General features: G+C 55.3%; 2 protein-coding genes across 4 annotated transcripts in view; one reads left to right on the top strand and one right to left on the bottom strand.

The window, feature by feature from the left end:
• The window catches only part of CDH23 (cadherin related 23), a 307,817-nt gene that overhangs the window by 31,999 nt on the left and 251,317 nt on the right, over positions 1 to 24,501 (bottom strand). The gene's annotated exons all lie outside the window — the stretch shown is intronic.
• On the top strand, positions 539 to 22,541 carry VSIR (V-set immunoregulatory receptor). Of its 2 annotated transcripts, none has more exons than XM_040975903.1 (8): positions 539 to 1,026; positions 9,216 to 9,644; positions 10,283 to 10,339; positions 15,186 to 15,293; positions 17,348 to 17,375; positions 18,257 to 18,456; positions 18,602 to 19,247; positions 19,599 to 22,541. In XM_040975903.1, the coding sequence occupies exons 1-7, from the start codon at positions 945 to 947 to the stop codon at positions 18,637 to 18,639; spliced, it is 942 nt and encodes a 313-aa protein (XP_040831837.1). In that variant the 5' UTR covers positions 539 to 944; the 3' UTR covers positions 18,640 to 19,247; positions 19,599 to 22,541. The 2 variants fall into 2 exon arrangements, with proteins under 2 accessions (XP_040831837.1, XP_040831838.1); XM_040975904.1 differs by having other exon boundaries at positions 540 to 1,026; positions 18,260 to 18,456.

Here is a 24,501-nt window from a genome sequence, read left to right as displayed (position 1 = left end):
TACCTTCTCCATGCCACACCTGTGCTAGGCACTCCAAACACCAAGGAGAGGCTGAGGTTTCCACTTGGGCAGAGAAGTCAAAGCCTGGGGTGGTAGCAGGAGGGTGGGGTGTGGACAGTGAGGCCTGTAGGGAGCCTTGGGGAGTAGCTAGGAACTTGGAGAAAAGACTGTGGGGCCGCGGTCACTGACTGGGGGTGTGTGACAGTCGGGGGCATTAGAAGAGCAGGTGATTATGTGAGCTGTGGATATCCAAGGCTGGTGTAGAAGAACCCACAGGGCAGCTTGGATGGGGATCTGTGGGCCACACAATGGTTGTTACACACACATATGGCAACATGCACACTCCTGCACCTGTCCCACATCTGTGCATGTGTGTGTAAGCTGAATCTTGGCCTCCACCTCAGTAGTGAAGCAGCTCCACCTTGCTTCTCTATATCAGCATCAAATTTTGGGCGTGGCTAGCACACACACACACACACACCCATGCCCTGTATTGGCTGGAAGCTTTAGGGGTCATGCCAGTTCCCAAACTGTGGTAATTTTGCATCATACCGATTTGGACTTACAACTGCCTTCTTGGGTGTGTAATCTAGAGATCCTCCTCTCCAAAAGGCCTGAACGAAAAGTTAGCTTTGGCCCAGGAGCGGACTAAATGGAGCACGTGCTGGGAACCCGTGGACTTCCCTGCCCGGCAGTCAGCTGGAAGCTCCTCCCGCCGGGGAAAGCAGCACCGGCCTCGGCCCCCCGGGGGCGCTGACGGGCCCCAGGAGCAGCCCAGCTCCAACCGGCCGCCCGCCACGCTTGCCCGCTTGCTCCGCACTTGCTCGCGGGAGCTTCCCTTGAGTGGCGGTGTCCCGCCGCGGCCAGCTCACCCGGAGTCTCCCCTGCGCCCGCAGCTCCACTCGGGTCCCACCACACCACACACGGCCCGGCCCGACGGCGACATGGGCGTCCCCGGGGTCGCCGCCGCCTGCGCCCGGCGCTGGGGACCCGTGTTTGTAGCTGTCTTCCTGGCTGCGTCCCGAGGTAAGGTCGGCACTGGGGCAGAGCCCAGACGGGCAGGATGGGAAACATGGGCGGGCTGGAGGCCCCATAAGTTTTCTTCTGGGTATGCTGTGCCTCTCAGCTCCTACTCCGAAAGCTGCTGGGGCCATTGGGCTGGGTGCACCAGGAGCCTCCAAGAGCAGCACACACATCTGTAAATTCTGACAGCTGCCCTGGGGTAGGCTGGATGCCTCGTGGCCTGCCCAGGGGTCCCAGGGCCTGGCAGCTCTGCAGGGTAGGGGCAGTGCCCCCACCCCACACCCTTTTCCTGCAGGTGGTAGCAGCTTTTCACAGCTGGGGCAACACCTACCCCTGAGCCTTGGTGGGTGCCTGGCTGTTGTGGGCAGTGCAGCTCAGTAGCAAATGGATAAGGCTGCAGCTCAGGGCCAGCATGAAGCCTGGAGGTGGGGGTGGGTCGGTGGGCATTCTCCCAGCTCCACCACCTCCCCCTGTGGGTCCTGGGGTGATGAGGCCATCTCTCCAGCCTCAGCTTTCTCAACTCAAGCCCCACACAATCAGGTATCCCTTTGCTATTGTGACTACCCAGGGCATTCTCATGGTGGAAGGGGGGGGAGGGGAGGGACAGGGACAGCAAGAGACCCTGGTATCCTGGTTCTTGCCTGGCTGAACCCATGGAGTTTGCATTGCAAGAGAAGACAGAGCCAGAGGGCAGCCTGCAGCACCAGACTGTGCAAGGAAGGCCGAGAGAAAGTGTAAGACACACAGGGAGCGCGAGGGAGCAGGCAGGGAGAGAAGGGCAGGTCAGAAGTGGGATAGGGTGGTGTAAGAGGGCAAGGAGGAGCTTGATCGGACCTGGAAAACAACTGAGAAGCAAGTCAGGTGTCTGCGAGCAGTGTGTTGTCTCAGCACCCAGCTGCAGCTTGGGGTAGGGGAGAGCAGTGGCCATACTCCATGGCCTGGCTGGGACAGTGGAGCAAGGGACCCGGGCAGCAGCAAAGCCAGTGCTGCCTTCTGCAGGGCCACCTGCTCTGCACTGTCTCCTGCCCAGATGAGCCCACGAGGCTCTCCTTGCCTGGCCTCACTGAGCTGGGCTGATCTTGGTTCAGAGATCCAGGGCAGCTTGCAGAGCATTCAGGAGCTCAGAACCCCTTGCCTCCATCCCCAGCATGACCAGGAGCCCCGATGCTGCCAGGGTCTGGGCTAGTCTGTCTCCTGGTGCACCCAAGGGTCCATTCTTGCTGGGTTTGGCTCAGGAAAGTCATTAGGGCTCCATGTGGCTCTATTCTATCAGAACTTATGGAATGCTAGCTTTGAATAGCTCAGGACTCAGCAATTCCAACTGTAACACAGGTGCACTGACAGGGACTAATCCTATTCACCCATTACAGAATGCAACATCTGGGCAGACTTGGGAGCACATGTGGCCAGGAAGGTTTGAGAGCAGAGAACATTCCCCAGTCAGGTGAGGGGCTGGGTTGCCCCCAGCAGGACTGCTCAAGGTCAAAGCCTTTCAAGTCTGCCTGGGAAGGTAGGATGGAGTAGGTGGGTCAGGTCTCTTTTCTAGCTCCTGGGTTGGCACAGACTGAGATGGGTGGAGGAGGCCAAGACCACATATACCCTGAGGTGTCCCCAAGACCTGTGCAAAGTTACTATCCTTGCCCTGTCCTTACAGGCTGACTCTGGAGCCCCAGAATCTGGCACGAGCACTGACAAGTTTATGGGGTACAATATAGCTAGTGAGGAGGCCTCTTGTTCCCCTTCTTGGTGGACAAGGCTGTGGGCCCTGGTGGAGTAATTCAGTGCTGCAAGTTTATGACGCAGCAGCGGTCAATTCTTGGGAAATGCATGACCCACTGCCCAGAGGTCCCGGAGTCTGAGAGGCAGCCAGGGCCCTGAGCTTGGATGGTTGCTCCATTCCCATCCCTACCTGTACCTGTCACCCCAAATAGGACTGGGTCTCCCCTCTGGGACTAGCCCCCCAGGGCAAGGGTAGTCCAGGGGTGGCATGCCTTGCTGAGAGTGAAAGGGGCCACATTCCCTTCTTTGCACTCTGTGTAGGGGGTCTTGGGCTTGAGCAGAAGGAAGGAAGAAAGCAGCCCCTGGGGCCCATCTAGCCTGTTGGTCTTGACTGAACCCAAGCCCCAGGTTCTAGGCCAACTCTTAATGCAGGGACCCTGTGGCTATGCCAGAGGAGGGATGCCAGGGATCCATGCTGGCGCTGGAGATGTCCCTGGACTCCTCTGCAGCAATGCTAATAACCCCTGGTCCTATAGACTGTCCAGTGAGGCCAGGGTCCTGCAAAAGCAGGCAGGCCACCTCAGACGCAAGCTTGGAATGTGGCCCTGCATCCCCGAGCCACTCCCTCCATGGCTGAAAGAGGGGTGACACAAGCAAGTCTCTCCTGGGCTGCTGTGAACACTTTCCACAGTGCTGGCTCCTCACCCATGCTGTATTTCTATGCATCCAGAACTCCTGTGCCAATTCATCCCTTTTGTTTTGGCTAGCCACCCCTTTGTCCACCCAGGACTCAGTCAACAAACAGTCTTCTCAACAAGCAAGTCCAGCTCCTTTAAGCTGTCCTGTCTCCCACCACGACCTAGGATCAAGTCCTGCCTCTGTCATTTACTTGTCGTGAGTTCCCGCCTGGCCACATCACGTTGTATCTGTGCAGTGGCTGGCTGTGTGCTTCTCCAGGGAAATTCCAAAGCAGGGAACCCCAAGCTTTAATCATTTACTCATCAACTTTGATGCTTTTTTTTTCTTTAAATCTACCCATTCTTTCATTTGACCAGATTGTAAGAGGAAACTTTAAGTCACTAAGTGGAAAGCTAGTATCACTTGCCATAAATAGAACAAAATCAAAATAGGAAAAAAAAAAAAAAAACAACCAAATTAGGGTATTTGGTTCTAGTTGGAAACTTTAGCCTGGGGAAGGCCATGAACCTAAAATCAGCTACCTCTTGCCAAAGTAATAATAATTGTTGAATCAATAAGGAGACTGGCAAGAGACAGGGATGTTGTGAACATGTTGTGATCAAACTAGGACTTTCCCTTTGATGTAACTACGGCTGAAAGAGAATTGAAAAAGGAATAACCTTTTCTCTATATGATTCAATGTTATTTACTGCTTAAAACCAAAAGTAAAACTACTCAAGCTAAAGAGGCCACAGGCAGGCTGGACTCTCATTGGCTAGGCCATCTGTCCATCTGCAGGAAGAGGGAGGGGCCTCCTCCAAGCAGTCCCTGGTTCCCTCCTAGTATAGCAATCAGCCTGCACTAGAGCCCTGCAGGCTGCCTACCTGGACTCCCAGCACCACCATTTGCGGGCCTGGTTTGCTTGTCTGTACTATAGAGATGATTCTAGCACCTGCCGTGCAGGTGAGGGGACTGGAGCCAGAGAAACCACCAGACAGTCCTTAGTGAATGCAGGACGCAGAACACAGCCCACACATCTGTCTGCTGGAGGGAGCTGCAAGAAGACCTGCATGGAAACCTGGGGATGTCTTCCCAAAAAAGGGGCCTGAGCAGGGCAGCCAGTCTGTAGGGTGGGGGCAGTCTTGGGAAGCGGTAGTGGAGGGGCCCTCCTCTCCTGGGTAGCAGACACACTTGCCAGCAGCCTCCAGCCCCGGATGCCCAGGCGCTTTCCCGAGGTGCTGGAAGCGCGGCTTCCTCCTATAGAGCCCAGCTTCCCTTTCCCGGCCCCCTCAGTGGGCTGTGAATGGACACTTCCTGCAGGGGCAGGTATCAACACACACATCTGAGGTGCCCTTTGTCTTGCATGCCAGCACCCCTAGGCAGATGGGCTGGCTTTGGGTTCCCTGCCCCTGCCTTCACCCCCATTCTCTTCTTTCTTTGCTCCCTGCCTGTTTCTCTTTGCACCCTGGGGACCATCCTGGGGGCCGCGTCTGTTTGTTGCCAGCCATAGCAGGCAGTTAGTCAGTGTTTACTCCACAGCCTTTTGCAGCTGGACAGAGTCCGGCTGCTTGGGTGGGGCCTCCTAGGCCTGACTAATCAAGCCTGGGACCCACCTCTGAAGGCTGGGGCGTTGCCTTGGTAACTGCAGGCTAAGGTCACGGCTGTCAGGGAAAACACAGGCCTGTGCACATCCACACACAGCCTTGCTGGGTGGGAAGAGCTGAGGGTCCCCTAAGAGCAGCCAAGTAGGAGCACCAGAAACTTCACACAGAGGTTGCCCCCTCCTCAAGGGGGCACAGATGCCACAGATGCAGGGTTGAATCCCCAGCCTTGTCATCCCTCTGTAGCACTCTGGATGCCCCCAAGCTCCTTGCCCTGGGCTGGGCTCATGTCAGGGCCTGGCTGAGTATCTGTGGGATGACGATGATGTTTTTTCAGTTTGAGTCTGAATAGTGCGGTAGCCAGCACTGGGGCAGAGTGTCCCATCTAAACAGCTGAAGGAGGAGGGGGCAAAGTGGCTTGCTCAGAGGCCAGGCGCCCTTCCTGGTACTCAAGCTGTGACCACACAGGGTTGTGCTGCCTAGGGCATGTTGTCTGATTTCTCTGTGTCCTTGTCTGAACTAGGGACAAAGTGGAGGGAGATGGCAGAGCGCTCAGCAGATGCCTCACATGGAAATGGCCCCTCTTCCTACCCCTGGAGGGGCTTCCAGCAGGGTTCTAGAAGCAAGCAAGGTATACCCAAGGCTGCACAGCAGCTGGGACCCTGGAGTCGTGCTTCCTAGACCTGAGACCTCACCCTGATGCCTAGAGTCTCCCCGGTTCTAAGTGCCCCTGCCTCTTTACCCAGTTGGCAGGTGGGTGACTGGGTCAGGCAGCAGGGGCCTGGGCCTCAGGAGGAGCTTGGGGGACTGGCTTTTTCTGGCTGGCACATGCTCAGGGCCAGCTCCTGCTCCTTTTCCTGTCCCACATGCTCTTGGCCACCCTGGAGCCAGGGACCTTCCTCCCCACCCACTTTCCCCCGGTCTCCCACAATGACCCAGGTGTCGGAAAGCATCTGCTCCAGACAATGAGCGACATCCTCCTGCACATAATTAAGATCCCAGCCGGAGCTCGCTCCGGGTCACCACTGGTGCTTGCCCTGGTGCAGGGCCCCTGTGCCTGCACCTTTTCTCCTGTAGCACCATGACCCTGCACATCCTCTGGAGGATAAGAGGCTGCCCTAGGCCTTGTGCCAGCAGCACATGGTTGCTTGCTGGCTTGCTTTCCCTGGGGTTCCTTCTCTTCTGGGCCTGATGCTTGCTCCTGAACTCTTGGCCCCAAGCCTGAATCCTAGCATAGCTTCTCCTTTTTTTCTAAAAGGGGAAGAGGTGTTTTGGAGACCTCAGGGGTGGGTGGTGTGCACTGGATATTGAGCAATGCCCTTCCCCGCTTTATCCTGCTTTGCCTGAGCCCCACTTCTCTCTGATGCTCTTTGTGGGTTTTTAAGGAAATTGCCCTCAGGGCTGAAGCTTGCCTCCCAGCTAGGTGGCACACCCCTGGGGTCACTGCCACCATGACTTGGCCCCTGGGGGTCTCAGCCTGGCACTCTGCCCTCTCCAACCAGCTCCACTTCTGGCTTTGCTTTGACCCAGGCCTCTGGGGTCCCCACCCTGCCTCTGCTGGACAGCACACCCTGCTGTCTCAAGTACAAGCACTGCCAGTTAATGCTGCCAGGGTTGACCTCAGCGCCAAGCTGCAGGGTGACTTTGGGGCTGCAGATGGCATTAGCAAAGGGCAGGGGATGGCAGCTGAGAGATGTGCTGCTGGCAGCTGCCATGTGGCCTACCATGATGAGGGGCTAAGTTTTAGTTCTTTGGGGGAACTTCTGGGAGAACCCCCAAAGTCTTGCCACCATCCGCTCCCCAGGCTTCACACAGCCATGGTTTGTAGCCACCACCACTCTCTGCCAGTCTATGGGGTGAAAATCTCATGCCAGCATGGACAAAGCTATGGGCTCCCCTTCCACTGAGCCTGTAGCAACAGGGTGTGGAGTTGGTTAGCCCCTGTTCAGCCAGGTTTTCCCTGGTATACCACCTCTTTGAGCCCAAGGGTCACATCTATAGGACATAGGACTTGGGCTATAGAGCCAGATTCTGGCTTTTCCAGGGAGCTACATTCATGCATCACAGAACTGCAGTATTCATGTGTCTGAGCAGCTATGGTGAGAGCATGAGGCAGGTCAGGTGAAGACATTAGGGAGTAGTGAGGCCTGTGGCAAATTGAAATGCCAGTACCCACTCTTAGGGGAGGCTACTCTTTAGCTCCAGCTGACAGTTGCCTTGTGGGGAAGCTAGAAGTCAGAATTCTCATTTTTGAAGTCCTAGCTTTTAAAGGTTGGCAGTCCCAAAATAACTTTGAGAAACTTTAGAGTCAAATAAAATCTTCCTGGAGGCTGGAGGTGGTCTGTGGGCTTCCAGTGCTGAATTTTACATCTAAGCCCCTGGATTCAACTCCAGTACCTACTTGCTACTCCAGCCACCTACCCCCTCTCAGCCTCAGCTTTCCTACCAGGGAGCTAGGACTAGAAACACCACCACTACCTTAAAGTGCCACAAAGCCTGGAGTGTAGTACATGGCACCTCTGCTTCTCATGGTTACAGCTCTAATCCAGTGCCTTTCCTAATGCCCCCATGCTCCAAGCTAAGTTCTCTTGGGGTAGGGCTGTAGGCTAAGGACTTTCTCTCTCTGGGGCCTCTGTGTGTTGGCCTGTAAAGGTCACTCATTTCCCAAAAGTTCACACTCCCAGACCTGGCTCCCACTCACACATGGCAACAGAATGCAGGGGAGGCCAGGGTGCATGCCTGTCCTCCTTCCTGTCCACGACCTGAAGGTCCACTCCTGGAGATGCATGTAGTACTGCCTCCAAGTCTCTTTACACAGGTGGGCACTTGGGCCAGGGTGACAAGCTGTGCCAGCCTGGAACCAGGAACACTGAGCTACTGTCACGTCCGTACGTGATTGCTAATCCTTCCGGGGAGATGTTTTCATGTATTCTATGGAAGAGGAAGCCAAGTGACTCACAGTGATTAAATTGCAAAAGCCTCTCTCTCACTTGGGTCAGGCCCACCATATCTGGGGTGTAGGCGATGCTGTTGGTGGGGGGCAGGGTGGGAATGTGTGTGTGTGTGTCTGGGTAGGTGGGTGGGTGGGGATGTCCATCCATCCATCTGTCTGTCCCAGCCTCCCTATAACAGCCCAGCACAGAGCATGCACAGCCTTCTCAGGGGTCTCTAGAGGGGATATCGGCACTCACTCCTCGGTCTCTCCTCAATCCCCCAGTCACTCCTCTCAGAACCTCATGTTCCAGTTGTCATTCTCCTCACAGAGACAAGGAAACAGACTTATACAGCTAGAGAATGTAGGGACTCCATTGCCGTGCCTAGAGGGATGGGGAGTGGTCAGTACGGCTGATTGCTGGAAGATCGGGGTGATTGCTCTGTTCACTAGGGTCTGTCCCTGAGGCCAGGTGGGACGAGACCTCCTGCCGTGTAGTCCTCCCCTGCCCCTCAGACCCTCTGCCTTTTGCTTCTCCACCACCTTGCCTGAGATACCCTCTTCCTTTACTGAAATCCCACCTGCTATCAAGGTCAAAGACACCTCCTCCTTCCCTAAGTCCCCTGACTGTCTAGGCCCAGTGTTCTTGTTCCTCCAAGTGCCCTAAAGATTGGCACTGGCTGGTCCGCCTCTGCCCTGGGGAGGGGGGTCCTTTGTCATGTATGTGAGCTCTTCTTCCCATTTAGCACATCAGCTCTCAGGGAAGCCCCAATTTTTGGCATCCAAGTGAGACATAACACCTGCCACAGGCCTGGCAGGTGCAGGTGTCCCACTGGTACCGAATGATGAGGAGATGGGAAGGCACAGCTAGCTCCAAGGTGCTGAGGCCCCCAGCGGGGGTCCCAGGGCCCAGAGTTGCTGTCACAAACGTCCTTTCTGCTCTCAGCCCACCCCGCACCCAGCAAGGTGGATGTGGAAGCCAGGCAATGAAGGGCCTAGGCAATGTCACCCTTCTTCACTGGGTGAGAGGCCATGGAGGTGAATACACCTGCGCTAAGCCAGTCACAGTCCCTCTTCACCTCGTCCCCGATTTCGGGACACCCCTGAGTGGGGAAGCTCCTGGGGTGCCCTGTGTCAATGAAGAAGCTGAGGCCTGTGGCCAGGGTGTTGCCAAGGCCAAGGCTCTTGCCTCCTCTGGGTGTACCGTGAGTAGTGTGTGCTCATGGGCTGGCAGGTAAGAGCTGTCTTCTCTCTCTCTACAGGTCTGGTGGCCGCTTTCAAAGTTGCTACACCCTACTCCCTGTACGTGTGTCCTGAGGGGTACAACGTCACTCTCACCTGTAGGCTCTTGGGCCCCCTGACCAGGGGGCATGATGTGACCTTCTACAAGACGTGGTACCGCAGCTCTCGGGGTGAGGTGCAGTCGTGCTCTGAGCGCCAGCCCATCCGCAACATCACGTTCCAGAACCTTCACCTGCACCACACAAGCCACCAGTCTGCTAACTCCAGCCAGAACCTGGCCCAGAGTCACGGGCTGGAGCTGGCTACCGATCACCATGGCAACTTCTCTATCACCATGCGCAACCTGACCCTGTGGGATGGTGGCCTTTACTGCTGCCTTGTGGTAGAGCTACGGGGCCGCCACTCGGAGCACAGGGTCCACGGGGCCATGGAACTGCAGGTGCAGAGAGGTGAGGGTCCCCTGCAGGGGACAGCCCCAGGAGCAGGTGTCAGAGTGTGATGAGGCAAGGCCCTGGGCTAGATGGGGGTGACAGTGGCACTGTGTGTGAGGAGTGGCTGTGGGTGTGTGGGGCGTGAACAGGTGGTTAGCTGGTGTGATAGAGAGGGAGGGTGTGTTTGAGGCTGTTTGTGACAGGGACCTTTTCATCTGAGAGGTGCCGAGTCTGGGCTGGACTGCTGAGTCTGCTGGCTGAGCAGTTGTGAATCTGCTCTTGACAGCCCTGAGGCTATGCTGGGGACAGAGGACAGGGTAACTGATGGGTGCTCTGGGATGGTACACCACGGTAGCTGGTGGTTGGTGGCACAATGGCTGCTGGTGTATGTGTGTGTCCACCCTAGCAGTGGTGAACTGGGCAAAGGTGATGGACTGGACAAAGGTGTGACCAGGCAGGTATTTGCATGCCCCTAAGGGTGGCGTGAGAAAGCAGTGAGAACAGGCTGGGGGGTGGGTGTGTCTGTGTGTGCATGTGTATAAGCATGGGCAGGCTGTCATGTTAGGTAGTAGACCCCAGTCTGAACAAGCCCTGCCCTCTCCTGTCAAACCCTGGCCTCATGAACCACTTAACTGCCCTTCCGTTTGCTCCTGCAGGCAAAGACGCACCATCCAAATGCATCACCTACCCATCCTCACCCCAGGAGAGTGAAAGTAAGGCACCATTCTTTTCCTCCTCTGGGGTCTTTGCTCTTCTCTGCCTGCACCCTGAACCCATGCCCCCTGCTGGACTCTGATGCCATTGCCCCATACCCACAGACTCACCATCTCCCCCTTGGGACTACTCCCATCCCTCCTGCTTTGATCATTTCCTCTTTTTTTTTTTTTTTTTGTAGCACCCCAAAGCTCATTTCCTCTTCCGACTCTGGAGACCCTTAGAGGCTGCCCCTGGCTAGGACCTGCAGCCCCAGAACATGCCCCACCCCTCTGGCTGCTGCAGGTTGCTGAGCTGGTTTTCAGGGAGGGCTGTCCTTTGAGAAGGCTGCAGCTGTGGGGGTCCTCTTGGCTTGGGGTTCAACTGCTTCACACATTGAAGGGCAAGGGAGTGGCTCAGGAAGGGTGCTACAACTAGCTTTCCTGGCACTCTCTCCTAGATGCTGGACTCTGGTCTAAGTCCTTACAGGTCCCATTGTCTTGAGGAACTCATTCCCCCGTCTTCCCAGCTCAGGGAAGGAGATGAGAGAGCAGTGTGGTGGGTGGGCAGTGAGGCTCAGCTTTCAGGGGTGCCTGGACACTCACAGGTCAGCCAGAAACCTCTGTAAGCAACAGGAAGACACCTGAGGGGCTCCTCACTCTTCTAACAGGAGAGAGCTTGGCTCTCAGATCCTTCCAGCCCCCCAGTACAGGGGGACTTCACAAAGTTCATGGAAAACATAATTAGATGATATGTTTATTTTAATGCAAAACATTTTTGCTCTACTCATGCCTTGTTCTTTTGTAAAGACACATCTCCCATGAACTTTTGGAAGTGCACTGTGTCTGCCAGGCATCCAGTGTGGACTAGTCCCTGGTCTCCAGAGGCCAAGGAACTTTGGCTTTACCAAGGCCCCAGCCAAACCCCAGCTCAAGGACAGCCCTGGTCATTCACTCCAGCCACCTGTTAGTGGAGCTACCAGCCAGCTGGCAAGGGGATGAATTAAAACACACACTGTGGTCAGAGCCAGATCCATACCACTAAGACAGCCCTGAGTCCAGGCCACTGTCCCTGCACTCATAGAACTCCAGCGAGCCAGCACTACCCTCACTTCCCCTCTGAATGCACCCCCATCCTCCCATGCAGTGGGGGCTAATAACTGTGTGAGCCCACACATGCGCCTGCACAGGGCTGCATGGCTAGCCTGGATGAGTGGGCGTGCACCATGGCTGCTTCCCCATGGCTGTTTTGTTGGGAATGGCAGCCTCATCCTACTTCTTCCTTCATAAACTCTCACGCTAGGCCCTAGAGGTGGTCACCTGGGGTATGGGGCGACGGGAGGGGATGGGGACAATCCAGGATCAGGCAGGTGAAGGGATTTGCTCCCAAAGCCCATGGGAGATGCTGGAGCATCCCACTGATTTCCTAAAACTAGTCGGAAGACTGAAGCCTGGGGGTTAGAGCCAGGAGATGCCCGAGGGGCAGTGCTTGAGAGCTGGCCCATTCCTCCAGATCTAGAGGAGCTGCTCCTGGAATTCAGAAAACACCAAGCATCTGGACTCTCTCAGGGCTCAGCCTGAAAAGAGCCCAAAGGCAAGGCAGAGACATTGAACTTAACTCTGAAGATGAGGCCAAACTCTTTTGTTGCATGTTTCACCCCTTTTATTTCTCCTGTGGCCTCTGCTATCCTCAGTGGCTGGCTTAGCTGGTGAGGGCACGGGGATGATTCTAACAACTTCTGGAGCCGTGGTACTTTGTGAGCCCAGGTGAGAAGAAACCCAGGTGTCTCAGGGAAGCATGGACAACTCTGCACACTCCCTGTTCCACTGGGAAACGGGAACCAGTGTGTCCTTCCTCATGGAGGCCACTAACCTGCGGCAGGGATGGAAAGCTTGTTGTGTCCCAGGCCATTAGAACACCAGGGAGGGGCAGAGATGGAGGTGAGCTCCCAGCACCCCATCTGTAGGGGCAGTGCCTGTGCTGTGTGTCAGGATGGAGCCCCAGTGAGGGCGGAGCTACTCAGTTTCACAGAGTCCCATCTGACATGCATGTTCTCCATCTGCATATGTGGGTGACTAGTAAGGAAAGCCAGGTTCCGTGTAGATCATGGTTGTACCTGCACTTTTGCAGGTGTGACTTCCAGGCTGCCCTGCCTACTCTGCATGCTAAGGCTGCCTGAGGGCCTGGCCCTGTTCTACCCTGGCTCTATAATGTTTGCTTGGGGACCTCAGGGCTACCAGCTGGATGCTGCTCCCTACTGTTTCTTCGTTTTGGAAAGACCTTAGCCTATGCTCTAAGAAAGGTGCCTGGTCATGACAGTCATTAGCCCTTAGCCAATAAGTCTTTAGAGCTTTTCTTCTCTGACTTCAGCCCAAGCCCTCTCATGCTATCCTTGGACAGCCAAAGTGAGGGCCTGAGATGAGATGTTATGGGGAGAGGCAAAAGGGTGGAGCCACACTGGGGCAATTGATGCCCAAGCAGCTCTATCTCAGGGACCCTGCTCCCTGCAACCCCCTGCCTCCTCCCTCCCTAGAGGACCAGGCTGCCTGGGCCTCATAAGCTCAAATCCTTCCTCCGCAGGTGCCTACAGGGCACCTGGCATGCATTGGACAAAGACCAACAGAACCAGCTGGGCTCCTCCCCTGCCCTCCCACGCTGCTGGGTAAGGGCCTGGCACAACCATCCTCAGCCCTCCCTGGCGGGTGCCAGCTCAGGCACTGTCCACACTTTGGGGGAGTGGTGGAGAACTGCAGCCAACCTGGCTTATGCCAGGCTGGCAGAAGTGCCTAGAGCTTCAGGGGACAGCTGGATTGGCAGGCCTGCTCCCAGTGCTCTGCCTCCTGCCCAGCCCAGGACAATATGGAAACCTCAGGTTCTGCAAGCAAAGAGAGAGGCTGTGGTGCAGGACTCTCCACCTGGGGAGAGGCAGGCAGGAAGATCCTGCCAAGCCCCTAAGGCAGACAGGAACAGGCTGTCATGCACCTGGCCTCCATCAAGTCACTGTTGCTTAGTAACTGTGGGACCAGTCCTGCTCTGCTGCCTAGGACTTTGTGCCATGGTGCAGCCTGACTCTCAGATACTGCCTGCAGTCAGGTCTTTGAAGGAGCTTAGATGCACGAAGCATTTGAGTTATTGCCTGTTTTTACTTTCACTATTCCACGCCTTGCTGAGAGCTGCAGGGAACTGCTTTCATGTGGAGTGGTGCTTGCTTGGTAATTAGCACAGCAGCTGTTCTGGTACCAGCGGGTACTTGTAAAGTGCTCAAAACAATTTGTTCTCTTCTGTGTGGCATGCGACCCAACCCCTGCGAGCTTGTTTACACCCCTGGGCTGGTAAGCAAGACAGTGCGACCCAAGTGGCCTTGATTCCCAAGCAAAGAGTGCCAGGGCAGCGCTTGAGCCCACAGCCTGTCCACTGCCTCCAACAGTTCCAAGCCCAGCTCTTGGTAGGGGAAGGACTCAAATTGAGAAGGAAACGCATTTACGCTGGTTGTGGTTCCAGGGGCATGGCTGTTCCCAGCTAAACTCCTAGAGTCAGCAAATGAACTAAAATAGATCAAGCCTCCCCGTGCTCATGAAACTGGGAGATGTACAAGCTTTTAGGAGGAAAATTGTACAATAGCTGAGAAGAAAATGCACATACAGTATACTCTGGCTCAGCACTTGGGACCGTCAGGAATTTATGCACAGATGTACCTGGGAATTTCAGGAAATGCATGGAAGATGGAGTTAAAAGAGAAGTTAATTTTGGTGTAATTTTTTTGAAAATGCAGTTTTTCTTTTTCAAAATATACATTTTCTTGTACTTTTGAGGAACCCTGATACGTGCAGATTTCAAATTTTTTACACTGATAAACATCTTTTAATCCCAGTTTTCCACACTCTTTGGAAACACCCAAGTGAACAATGCTGTACACACGAGGTGCTCGTTGCTCCAGCATTAGCTTTGTGGAAAATGGAAGCAAACACGTCTGCTAACAGGGAATGTTTCGACAAGTCTGGGCTGAGCTGTGCGATAAAGCCTGGAGACACCTGACCATGCTTGATGCACACAGCACTTTTCACAGGGTCGTACATCAGCTGTCTATGCAGGGGCAGGTCAGAATGCATACCAAAGAGCCTAGGGAACAGGGGTGAGATCTTTGTAGGGGAGCCTGGGTGGAGAGGGAGGAGGAGACTTCTGAATGCTTTTAAAACTTGTGCATTTTATAGTTTAGTAATTTTAACAGTTTAAAAGCATCAGACAAGGACTGACCTGTCTCTAGTCTGGGGGGTGTCAGTTTTCCTCCGTCACTTAAGTGTCTGAGGCCAAGAGTAGGGGCTTGCAGGGGTAGGGGCTGGGGTGAGCTGTTTCTTGCTGGTATAAAACACACATGTGCAACATGGGACTTGCCTTTTCAGCTCATAGCAAGTGTGCAGGTCAGTGGCGTTGATTACAAATCTCTGGGCAGTGCCATCATCACCATAGTCTGTTTCTAACACCCTTCTAGCTCTTGGACTGCTTTGGACCTTAAATTCTGTGGCTTGGGGTTTGCCAAGGGCCTATGCTCCCATTGTAGGGGGCAGTCTGTAGCCCAGGTCTTCCAGCTGGGATGAAGAGCATGTTCACCCTGTTTATTCCCTTGTCTGAAGATGCTGCTTCTGCTGCTGCCAGGGACCCCAGCTCTGGACCTACGTGTGTGCGTTTGAGGCAAAAATGGGTGAGAGCTTAGAGCTCTCTTTAAAAGGAACCAGACCTCTTTGCCTGTGGAGGTCACTGAGGGTCCAGTGTGAGGCCCTGCCCAGGCTTACCCTCCTGGAGCCCCTGTTTCCCAGAAAGCGGGGCAGTGGGCATGAGCCTTCACTCGCTGCCCTTCTGCTCTCACAGACATCACGGCTGCGGCCCTGGCCACAGGCGCTTGCATCGTGGGGATTCTCTGTCTCCCGCTCATCCTGCTCCTGGTCTACAAGCAAAGGCAGGCAGCCTCCAACCACCGTGAGTAGCCCTGCCCGTGGGTGGGTAGGGGTGTGAGGGAGCTGCTCCCGCCCCCAGCCCAGCACCTGTGATCACCTGTGCCTGGTAGGCAATGTCCCTCTGGCTTCCTGGCAGTACCTGCTGGGCCCTCAGTGGTTTATGAAAACACTGCTGCTGGGCGATCCTTTGGGGACCTGCTGTGAGCGATCATTGGGATAAAAATGACCTTGCAATGGAAAATATCTTAGAGATAACTTAGCTATTGACTCTTTCCTCTAGCTGACAAGAAACTAAAAACCAGCAGGACTCAGATGTCACCAAATGTTAGGGAATTAAGTGGCAGGGACTGCATCCCACTCTCTCTCCCCCTAAAATGGACATCACTACAGGGCGTGGGAGCCAGCCACTCCACGCCCAGTGCCTTGGTACCTGTCCTACAATCCATCCCTATGTCACAGACACACATACTAAGACAAAGAGAGGTGAAGCCACACAATGAATCAGAGGTGGGACAGGGCTTCAGGGCATTGCCACACACACATACTCTGGTGACCTTGCCCTTGAGCCTTGCTTAGTCCGAGTCCTTTGAGAACAGGATGGGGTGATCCTCCAGGCATGTGTGGCCTCCTTGGTTGCGTGTCCCTTGCTTGGCTACAGCAGGTAAGTAAGGGAGGTCTGCTGCTACCGGATGACTGCTGTTCACCCCCAGGCCTCACACCAACCTGACGTCCTGCCTCCCTATCTCCAGAGCGGCCAGTGGGCCAGTGGCTGCCTTGCACCAATCCACCACAGCCCAGCCCCAGGAATGTTCTGAGGTTGGGTCAAAAGGTTGGGAACAGAGCCTCCCCATGTGTTTCAGGCCTGGTGAACATGTAGGGCGACAGCTAGAGGACAGTGAGAATGGAAACAGTCCCAGGATAGAATGTTGGGGACCCTGGAGCCAGCTCCATGGGGTTTCTCAGAGAAAGGGGTAACTGAACCAACCTGAAAGAGTGGACGTGTGGGTAGAGGGGCTGGTAGACTGATGCTGAGGACAAGCTGGTAAGTCTCAACCAACCCCAATCTGCAGTGGTGAGTGGCCCCTGCCTGGAACCCCAGCCGCAGACTCACTATGTGCTTGAGGGAAGTCTCTTTCAACAGGACTAGGTTCAAGGCTAATTCACGCCCCACACCCCTTGTCTCCAAGACAAATCAGTTGCCTGCTTAACATCTTAGGGGTAGACATGAGAAACGCCAGCAGGGCCAAACTGCAGAGAAACCAGGTGCAAGCTGGAGAGTGTGGGGAGATTGAGTTTGTGTCCCTTGATGGAGCTGCTGGAGAAGCAACTGCTGGGAGGCAGGGGAGAGAGGGCATGTGGGGAGTCCTGGTGTCTGGCACAGGGATAGAAGTAGGCGTCACCACTAAGGAAAGCAGACAGAACAAGGAGCAGGAGTGCCAGCCAGGAGCTCTGGCCTGCAGGCCAGTGGCTGTAGACACCCATGCAGCATTTGACAGTGGCTCAGCTTCCCCACTCTGAAACAGGAACCAAGCCTGCCCCCAGCAGATGAGTGACAGGCGAGATGGTGAATATGTGCTGTGTGCCCCACCTGGTGTCTGCCTCATGGGGGAGTCACCCCATCAGCAGCTGTCACAATTCTAAGAGGTTTCAGGAACTTTTGGGTCACCCACCTGCATCTGTGTTGGTGTTGCACCTGCCCCTTCCCCTGCCACAGTCAGATGGGAAAGCACTGCAGGAGGACCTTGGGAGCTTCAAGAAAAGGGGAACTTGGAGACCTGCATCTGGTTGGTGATGAGTGGGGTGTGCAGGCACGGAGAACCACTGGGATTTTGGCAGGTACCGTGTCGGTCAGGCAATAGAGAAGGTGCTGGCTATCCTGGCTTCCTGATGGCCAATATTCTACACACCTAAACTTGGCAGGCTGAGTTCCATTTATGAGCAGTCACAACCAGCCCCTCCTTGCTAGACACGCTGGACTGGCCTGAGGAGCAGTGGCAGACAGGTCTCCCTGCAGGGCACCTGCAAGATGCTGCCTGTGGAAGTGCTCCCTTCTGTTACATGCTCCTTTGTCTGCAGGTGCCCAGGAGTTGGTGCGGATGGACAGGTAAGACCCATGGGTCCCATCAAGAACAAGCTTCCCCACTGCTGTGTCAGAGTGCCCCTGGGTAGCTTCTTGGTATAGCTGATCCCAAGAGCATCTGCCCTGTGCATCTGACGCCATCACACCCATGGCCCTTCACCCAGCAGGCTGAGCCCTGATTCTGCAGGGATGTGCCATGTGCCCACTCTGGGGTCTCTGTGGTCAGCCTGAGTCGCTAGGAGGGGAGAGAGCTTCTGACCTGGAGCAGACACTGAAACATGCCAAGGAGCTGGGGATCAGCCCTGGCTATACCTTGGAAATGTGGTTCCTCCAGGTAGGGCAGGCCAGGAAAAAACAGCTAGACTGGGCCCCAGAGCAGGCTGCAGCAGGCCAGATGGAGTGAATAGGTATATGGGCTGGTTTGTTTCAGGTGGGAAACTGGCTGGCATCCTGGCCCACTGGGGCACTCAGGGTGTGAGCCATACTTAGGTTCTGCACAACCAAGTCCAGTACTTCTTGAAGGGTCTGGAAGGGATGATTTTGCAGACAGGTCCCAGGAAGTCTTGTTTCCCCATTCCCCTCAGCTCAAGACAGTTTCCAGTATGTACGTATGTGGAAGGGATCCAGTCCTAACGCCATAAACTCTAATGATTAAAGAGAAACCTGGCCCCAAAGTTTTATGACTGGTATCCTAGAAGTGCCATTGACCCTAGGCTTCATGGTTGGGGCTGAAGGTCAGACAAGAGCAGGTACTGGAGCCAGTTCTCACAGCCACTCTGACACCCCAATGGCAGTGGGTACACTATGGCTAGGCTGCTCCCTTCCTGCTGGGAGAGGTTTTGAGGGGAGGGAGAGGGGGCTGGTGGGGAGGTCGGAGACACTGATGATCTTCCCATCTGTTTCAGCAGCAGCCAAGTTCAAGGAATCGAAAACCCAGGCTTTGAGGTCTCTCCACCCTCCCAGGGGATGCCTGAAGGCAAGACCAGATCCCCACTGTATTATGTAGCCCAGCGACAACCTTCTGAGTCCGGCAGGCACCTGCTCTCAGAGCCCAGCACACCTCTGTCCCCTCCAGGTCCTGGGGATGTCTTCTTCCCATCCCTGGGTGAGTGCCTCCTGAATCCCCCAGCATCTCAGCCTCAAATCTTGTCCAGAGGGGGCACCCCAGCCTGTGGGGGTAGGGTAATGCCAGGGGTTGGGGGGAGAGAGCCCAGGCCCTGCCCATTTACTACATTTCTTTTGTTTGGCAGATCCTGTTCCTGATTCCCCAAACGCTGAGGTCATCTAAAGCACCTGGGGGGGACAGTGGGCAGCTGTGGGCACATCTGGAGCAGGTACACTGGGAGCCAGACTACCCCTGCTGTGACATCCGTTTGCTTCCTGTGGCTCTGAGCCCAGACCTTTGCTCCCTCTGGATGCTGCAGGGCAAGAAAGGAGAAGCTGGATTCCTCAGTCTCCTTCAGAAGATGTTGGGGTGCTGGGGTCCCCCTAAGAGACTTAAAATTTAGCAGCTACAGATGCCAAATGGCCTACATCCTAACAAGTCCTGGAACATCCAGCTGTGCAGCAGCTGGTCTCTGGGACATGAGCCAAAGGGCCTGGCAGCACACACAGAAAACACATGGAGGGACTCCTGCCACCTGTGCCAGATACAACCCTGCTCCACTTCACCTAAGGCTGTTGCATTCCCTCCATGTATGCTAGTGGGTCTCAGAGCCTGGGTAAGCCTGGGCTTGGGCGATTGGAGCTTGCTCTGTGCTTCTGAGCAGCCATCTCTCTGAGGGTCTGTAAGTTGGTAAGCCTGGGGCTCTGCTGCTTGCATTCTGTCCCCCAGAGGCTCCCAAACAGCAAGTACATACTTGGGGCAAACTGGAATCCTGAGTCATGCAAGACCAGGTCAGGGCCCGGCCGTGTGGCCTAGCAGCTAAAGTCCTCGCCTTGAATGCACCGGGATCCCATATGGGCACTGGTTCTAATCCCGGCAGCTCCACCTCCTATCCAGCTCCCTGCTTGTGGCCTGGGAAAGCAGTTGAGGACAGCCCAGAGCCTTGGGACTCTGCACCCGTGTGGGATACCCGGAAGAAGTTCCTGGTACCCAGCTTCAGATCGGCATAGCATCGGCCATTGTGCTCACTTGGGGAGTGAATCATCGGATGGAAGATCTTCTGTCTCTCCTTCTCTCTGTAAATCTGCCTTTCCAATAAATAAATAAATCTTTTTTTTTTAAAAAAAAAAAAAAAAGACCAGGCCAGAGATCAAACCAGCCAGCACCTGTAGCTGGGCAGTCAGCTGGGAAGGTGTGCGTTAGGGGCCCCTCTCTCTTGCTCTCGCCATTCGGGCTGCCTGCTGCTCATCATGACAGTGGCCAGGCCCACCACACGATGTCTGGATGCTCCCAAGAGTGAAAGGGGAAGGGGGTACCATTAAAACCACATGGAAGGCAGATGCTGTGGATGTATTGTGTCCAATATAAGGTTCCTGCTTCTGAAGCACCTGAGGCTGAGGGGGACCTCCGCCCCACCTCTTGTAGAAGAATTTGCTTCTGTTCCTGCTTCCAGGCTGACCTGCATTTGTTGTGATGAGTGTGTCCCAGGGCATCCTGTACCTAGAGCACAGAGACAGGAAGGGGTGTATCGTGCCTGAGAGTGAGCAGGGGTATGGCTGTGCTGCACAGAGCTGTTCACAGGGGACAAGACCATAGCTCTGACTTGGGTATTCACCTTCTAGCAGCCCACAGTGCTGAGCTGAGCCTGGGGGACCAGGAAACCAGGACATGGGGTGAGACAAGGAACCCAGCAGGCAGGGCAAGATCCACTCCATCCCCTGGAGAACAGCTCTGGGCTGCCTGGCAGCAGTGAGTATATATAAACCACAGCGGGAGCCATCTGGACCACATCTGGCCCTGCACCCAAGCTCCCATGCCAGGTTCAACGACTCTGTCCCTGTGGGCTTCCTGCTGGGCTTGTTGGAGCGTAGGGCCTGGCCCCTGCTGTGTTCCCTCCCTACACCACACCAGCTGCCCTAGAAACAGGGTTTCATCCTCACAGCTCACAGAGCCCCCAGCACAGGAGTGTGTGTACAGGGGTGTGACACCTGCTCTGGGTTGCTGGTCACAGATCTGACTGCCTTCCCTCTGGCTTAGCCAAGACACACCCTCCCCACCACTGCCCATTGCTGTGGTGGCCTCAGCTTCCGGCCTCAGGTCTCGAGGCTGAGATGACTTCTAAGAACATCACCTGCTAGAATCCAGGCCGGGGAGACAGGGAGGAGGCCCCCTGGGGCACAGCCACCCTACTTCCTCCCCACACTCTCCTGTCCTCCGGACCCTCCCAAGTGAATGTACCTCAGCTTCGTGGTTTCCTGTTTTTACGACTTTACTCTGAGCTCCAGGCTCTGTTCCGTCCCTGGCCATAGACACTGACTGCAGTGGCTCTGGGCCCCACTGCTATTCCTCCTCCTCCTGCTGCCCCCTGCACAGGGGCAGGAGGCAGGGCACTGAGGGCTGGGTGCCTGAGAGAGAGCCGGGGTGGGAGGCACCTGCAGGACTGCATGCCTGGCACTGGTTGAAGTCCAGGGACAGAAGCTGAGCCTCAGAGAACATATTCACTATCAGACACTTGCCAGGAAGGAGTGTTCTTCCCCAACCCCTGTGCTCTCTGCCTCCTCCAGCTTAGGAAAGCCGTCCAGTGAGAGGCAGGGTGGCCACCCCTGAGGCACTTAGAGGTACTGAGAGGATGGGCTTGCACCTCTTGGTCAGGCTGGCCCTACTTCAGACAGGGTTTGCGAGAAACTCAGGGCCTGCCCTTGTACCTGCCAAGCCAGCGTTCCCCACCACCTGGGCATGGGCACTAAAGCCTGACCTTTCAGGGAAGGGGCCTTTCCCCATTCCCTGCCCCTAGGCTGTCCAGGGGGTCCCTGGAAGAGCACCAAAGGGTTTCCCAGCTGTGCAGGAAACAACCAAAGGCAAAAGAGGAAGAGCCGCTAAGGTGTAGGTGCAGAGGTCTCCTGAAAAACTGACACAGCCCGATTGAGCAGCTGTGCTGGGTACAGAGGGCACTGCCCACCAGGCCTACTCCTTGGTTAGCATAGTTCGTTCCTCTCCCTTGTGGACATGCTGTCTCCCTGACTGTTTTTGGTGGGCAGAGTCCTTGGACCTGGCTGCATCAGGGCTCCTGGGAGATGTGCTGGTCCCCTGGACCACGTGAGCCGGGCAGGGCCCCCTCTTGTCCCCAGTTGCAACCCTGGGCCAAGCTTATACAGGCCAGAGCACAGGTTCTTTTGGCTTTGACATTCTAATTGGTTGGTATCACCTTTTGGAAGAGAAGTTGAGAGGATACTCCAAACTGTCGATAAAAACTTACTGAGGCACGCCAAGATCAGCTAGCAATGTCTGCCTTGGGAGGGGGAAGGGAAGTGGTGTGCGTGTGCGTGTATGTGTGTTGTATCTTTATCTTTACTGTTAAAATGGCCTTTGCTGTTGAAACATTTTCATGTGTGCTGCCCTTTGTTTTGAGTCATCAAGTCATGGAAGACTTTGTTGTCCTGCATTCAGAAAACTGAGTTTCTGAAAGGTTTGTTCTTTAGCAAAACAACCATTTGGCAAAAACAGAATCCAATGCCTGGGTCTCCTGCTTCACCAAGTCTGCACTGCTGCTTGTCACAGAACTGAATGATGGCATCAGCCAGGGTTGGCCTTCACATTGGACTTGACCACAAATACCTGTCAGAGCACACATGACGGGGAAGGCCTGGGAAATAAACCTGTGCCTACATGCCCATAGCTCCACCTGGATCCTGCCCAGACCTTCTTTTGGGTCCAGAGTCCCTGCTGCTGCTGCTGATATGGGGGCCCCAGAACCTGTGGTGGACACAGTGACTGGTCTGTGTGTTCCACCCTTGGCCTATGTTAGGACAGGGAAGGCAGACACACTCAGCCAATGCTGAGCCCAAGGGGCTCTTAGAGGAGCCAAGCTGGTGGCCTGTGTGATATCTCAGAAGCTGCAAAACATCCCTCCAGAAGCAGGGCCCAGAGAAGGGTCCAGATGAACTCATGTTGGGCCAAAGAGGGCGGGCCTCGAGTGGATAGCTCAAGGAGCGAGCCAGGCTGGGGCTTCTCGAGCCTCGCCAGGGGAAGCAGGCTGTGCTAAAACGCACACCCAAAGAGACCTTTGCCCTACAGCCAGAAGGCAAGCAGCCAGGTTCAGCATCCCCACTCCCAGGCCACCAGCCAGGCCCTGCTGGGCACATTTGCCTGAGTGGGGAGTGCATGAGTTGGGAGCTGGGAGACTTTAGGTGCTCTCCTGCCTATTCCCCACCAGTTGCAGCTGAGCATCTCCCTGTGGGGGCTTATCTCTTGACCTCCTAGTTGCCTTTCACCCTGGGCCTGGCCCTTCCTCCAGCAGGGAGTGGGGGTGGCCTTCCTGATTCCGATCCCTCCACCAAGCCTGGCCTTCTTGACCACAGCCTGGACCTGGATGGAGGGCAGAGGCTTCCCTGGCCAGTTGGCACACGTGTGGGGAAGGCCTGGGACTGGCTCCCATGGCTTTGGCATGCTCAGCTTACTCTGAGCCTGTGGAACAAGGGCTGGGCAGAGGTGGCCCAGGCTGTTTGCTGGAATGTCCGGTAGAGCTCAGGAAGCTGCTGGAGGGGACTTGGAGGAAAGTGGAGCTGTGGCGGGGGCGGGGAGGAGGGAGGGTGGCTCAGATGTGGGGGTTTCCTAGGCTTTGAGGAAGCTGTTGGCAGCAGAGTGCTAGGCACTGCTTTTAGAAAGCTGCATCCTTTAAGACAGGGACATACAGGATTCTTTCTTTGAAGAGCCACCCCAAGTCCTGGTACCCAGCATCTGTGGCATGGCAGTTAGAACTCTCAGGTCCCTGCCTGCTCTCCCACCCTAGCACACCTGCTACAGAGGTGGTATTGAGTGGATGAACCCCTCTTAGACACACCCCTGTCCTCCAGCCAGGTTAGGCATGGGTATGAGAGCAGCTGGGATGCAGAGGACAGCCAGGGGGCCTGCCCTGGCTCCTGCTAACCATCCCGGCTCCTCAGGAGGGATGGCCGTGTGCTGCTTGGGACTCTACTCGCTCCTACAGGGCTGGCAGTGTCTTCTCCTTTTGCACACCCATCCCATGATTTGCAGGAGTCCCCTGAATGGTGGCCCCTATTCCTGGTGGTTCTTGTGGCCACAGTGACTTCCTGTTTCTCCCAGGGACCCAAAAGGAGGCCCAGTTTTGCTTCTACACCTCAGCATGTTGGAAGGTCACAGAGCCCACTGTCCCCTTGGCTGCCTCCCTGCAAAATGAGGGAACGTGAGAACGTGTGGAGGGGAAGGAAAGATGTGCTGACTGGCCCAGGTTGGGATGCAGAAGGGCAGGTGCCAAATGCTGGCAGATGGTCCCTCAAAACCTATTCCCTACCTCTTCCTTTACCTACAGAGTACTGATTCTGCCTGTGGGCAGTGACAGAGCACCCTCCACCCATTGAGGAATAAGCCAAAGGTGACAAACCTGCACCTCATTTTTCTCTCACCTCCCTGTAGCTAGGGGTGCCCACATGATTCACTTCTGACCAATGAGACACAGTAAAGTGCTGGAGGGGGAAAAGCTTTCTGGAAAAGCTTTCACCTTCCTGCTCAGGACGCAGAAGTTCTGGCAAAGGATCCAAGGCTGACTTGACGGCCGTAGCCATAGCAGCTCTCTTGTAGCCATGAAGGGAAGGCCGAGACACTCAAATTCTGACATCACTGAGCATGACACTAACATTTGTAATTCCCTCCAGAATTTGTTATGCAAAAAAGTTCACTCTGATTTATATATGACTCCACAGTTAAGTTTACTTGTAACCAAACACATTTTTAAATGCTCTCAGAGGGATGACCAGGAAGATGAATCATCTGAGGTTAGGAACGGCGGAGGAAGGGTGATGTTCAGGCTGAGTTCCACTGTGGTACCACTGTACATGTCACCTCTACTTCCCCGCCCCACTCCCAGCTTGTTCCATATCACCTGTAAATGCTCATTTGGCTAGCTCCACTGGTATGAATGGCCATTTCCTAAGTTCCTGGGAGTACTGGCCCAGATTCCACCACATTCCCCAGGGATGCCCTGCCTGCATCTCCCACAGTGCCCCTGCTGAGGGGGAGGGCAGGGCT

The sequence above is a fragment of the Ochotona curzoniae genome, unplaced genomic scaffold (genome assembly GCF_017591425.1).
Source record: "Ochotona curzoniae isolate NIBS_2020 unplaced genomic scaffold, NIBS_Ocur_1.0 contig_2692, whole genome shotgun sequence".
Taxonomy (NCBI): domain Eukaryota; kingdom Metazoa; phylum Chordata; class Mammalia; order Lagomorpha; family Ochotonidae; genus Ochotona; species Ochotona curzoniae.
The sequence above is the reverse complement of the archived record's forward strand: the minus strand, read 5'-3'. Positions and strand labels throughout refer to the sequence as shown.

Excerpts from the sequence above, each read along its gene's own strand:
- VSIR (XM_040975903.1), top strand. The coding sequence starts at position 945 with ATGGGCGTCCCCGGGGTCGCCGCCGCCTGCGCCCGGCGCTGGGGACCC. Across the intron at positions 1,027-9,215 it reads CTTCCTGGCTGCGTCCCGAG|GTCTGGTGGCCGCTTTCAAA; the intron begins GTAAGGTCGGCA and ends CTCTCTCTACAG. Across the intron at positions 9,645-10,282 it reads GGAACTGCAGGTGCAGAGAG|GCAAAGACGCACCATCCAAA; the intron begins GTGAGGGTCCCC and ends TTGCTCCTGCAG.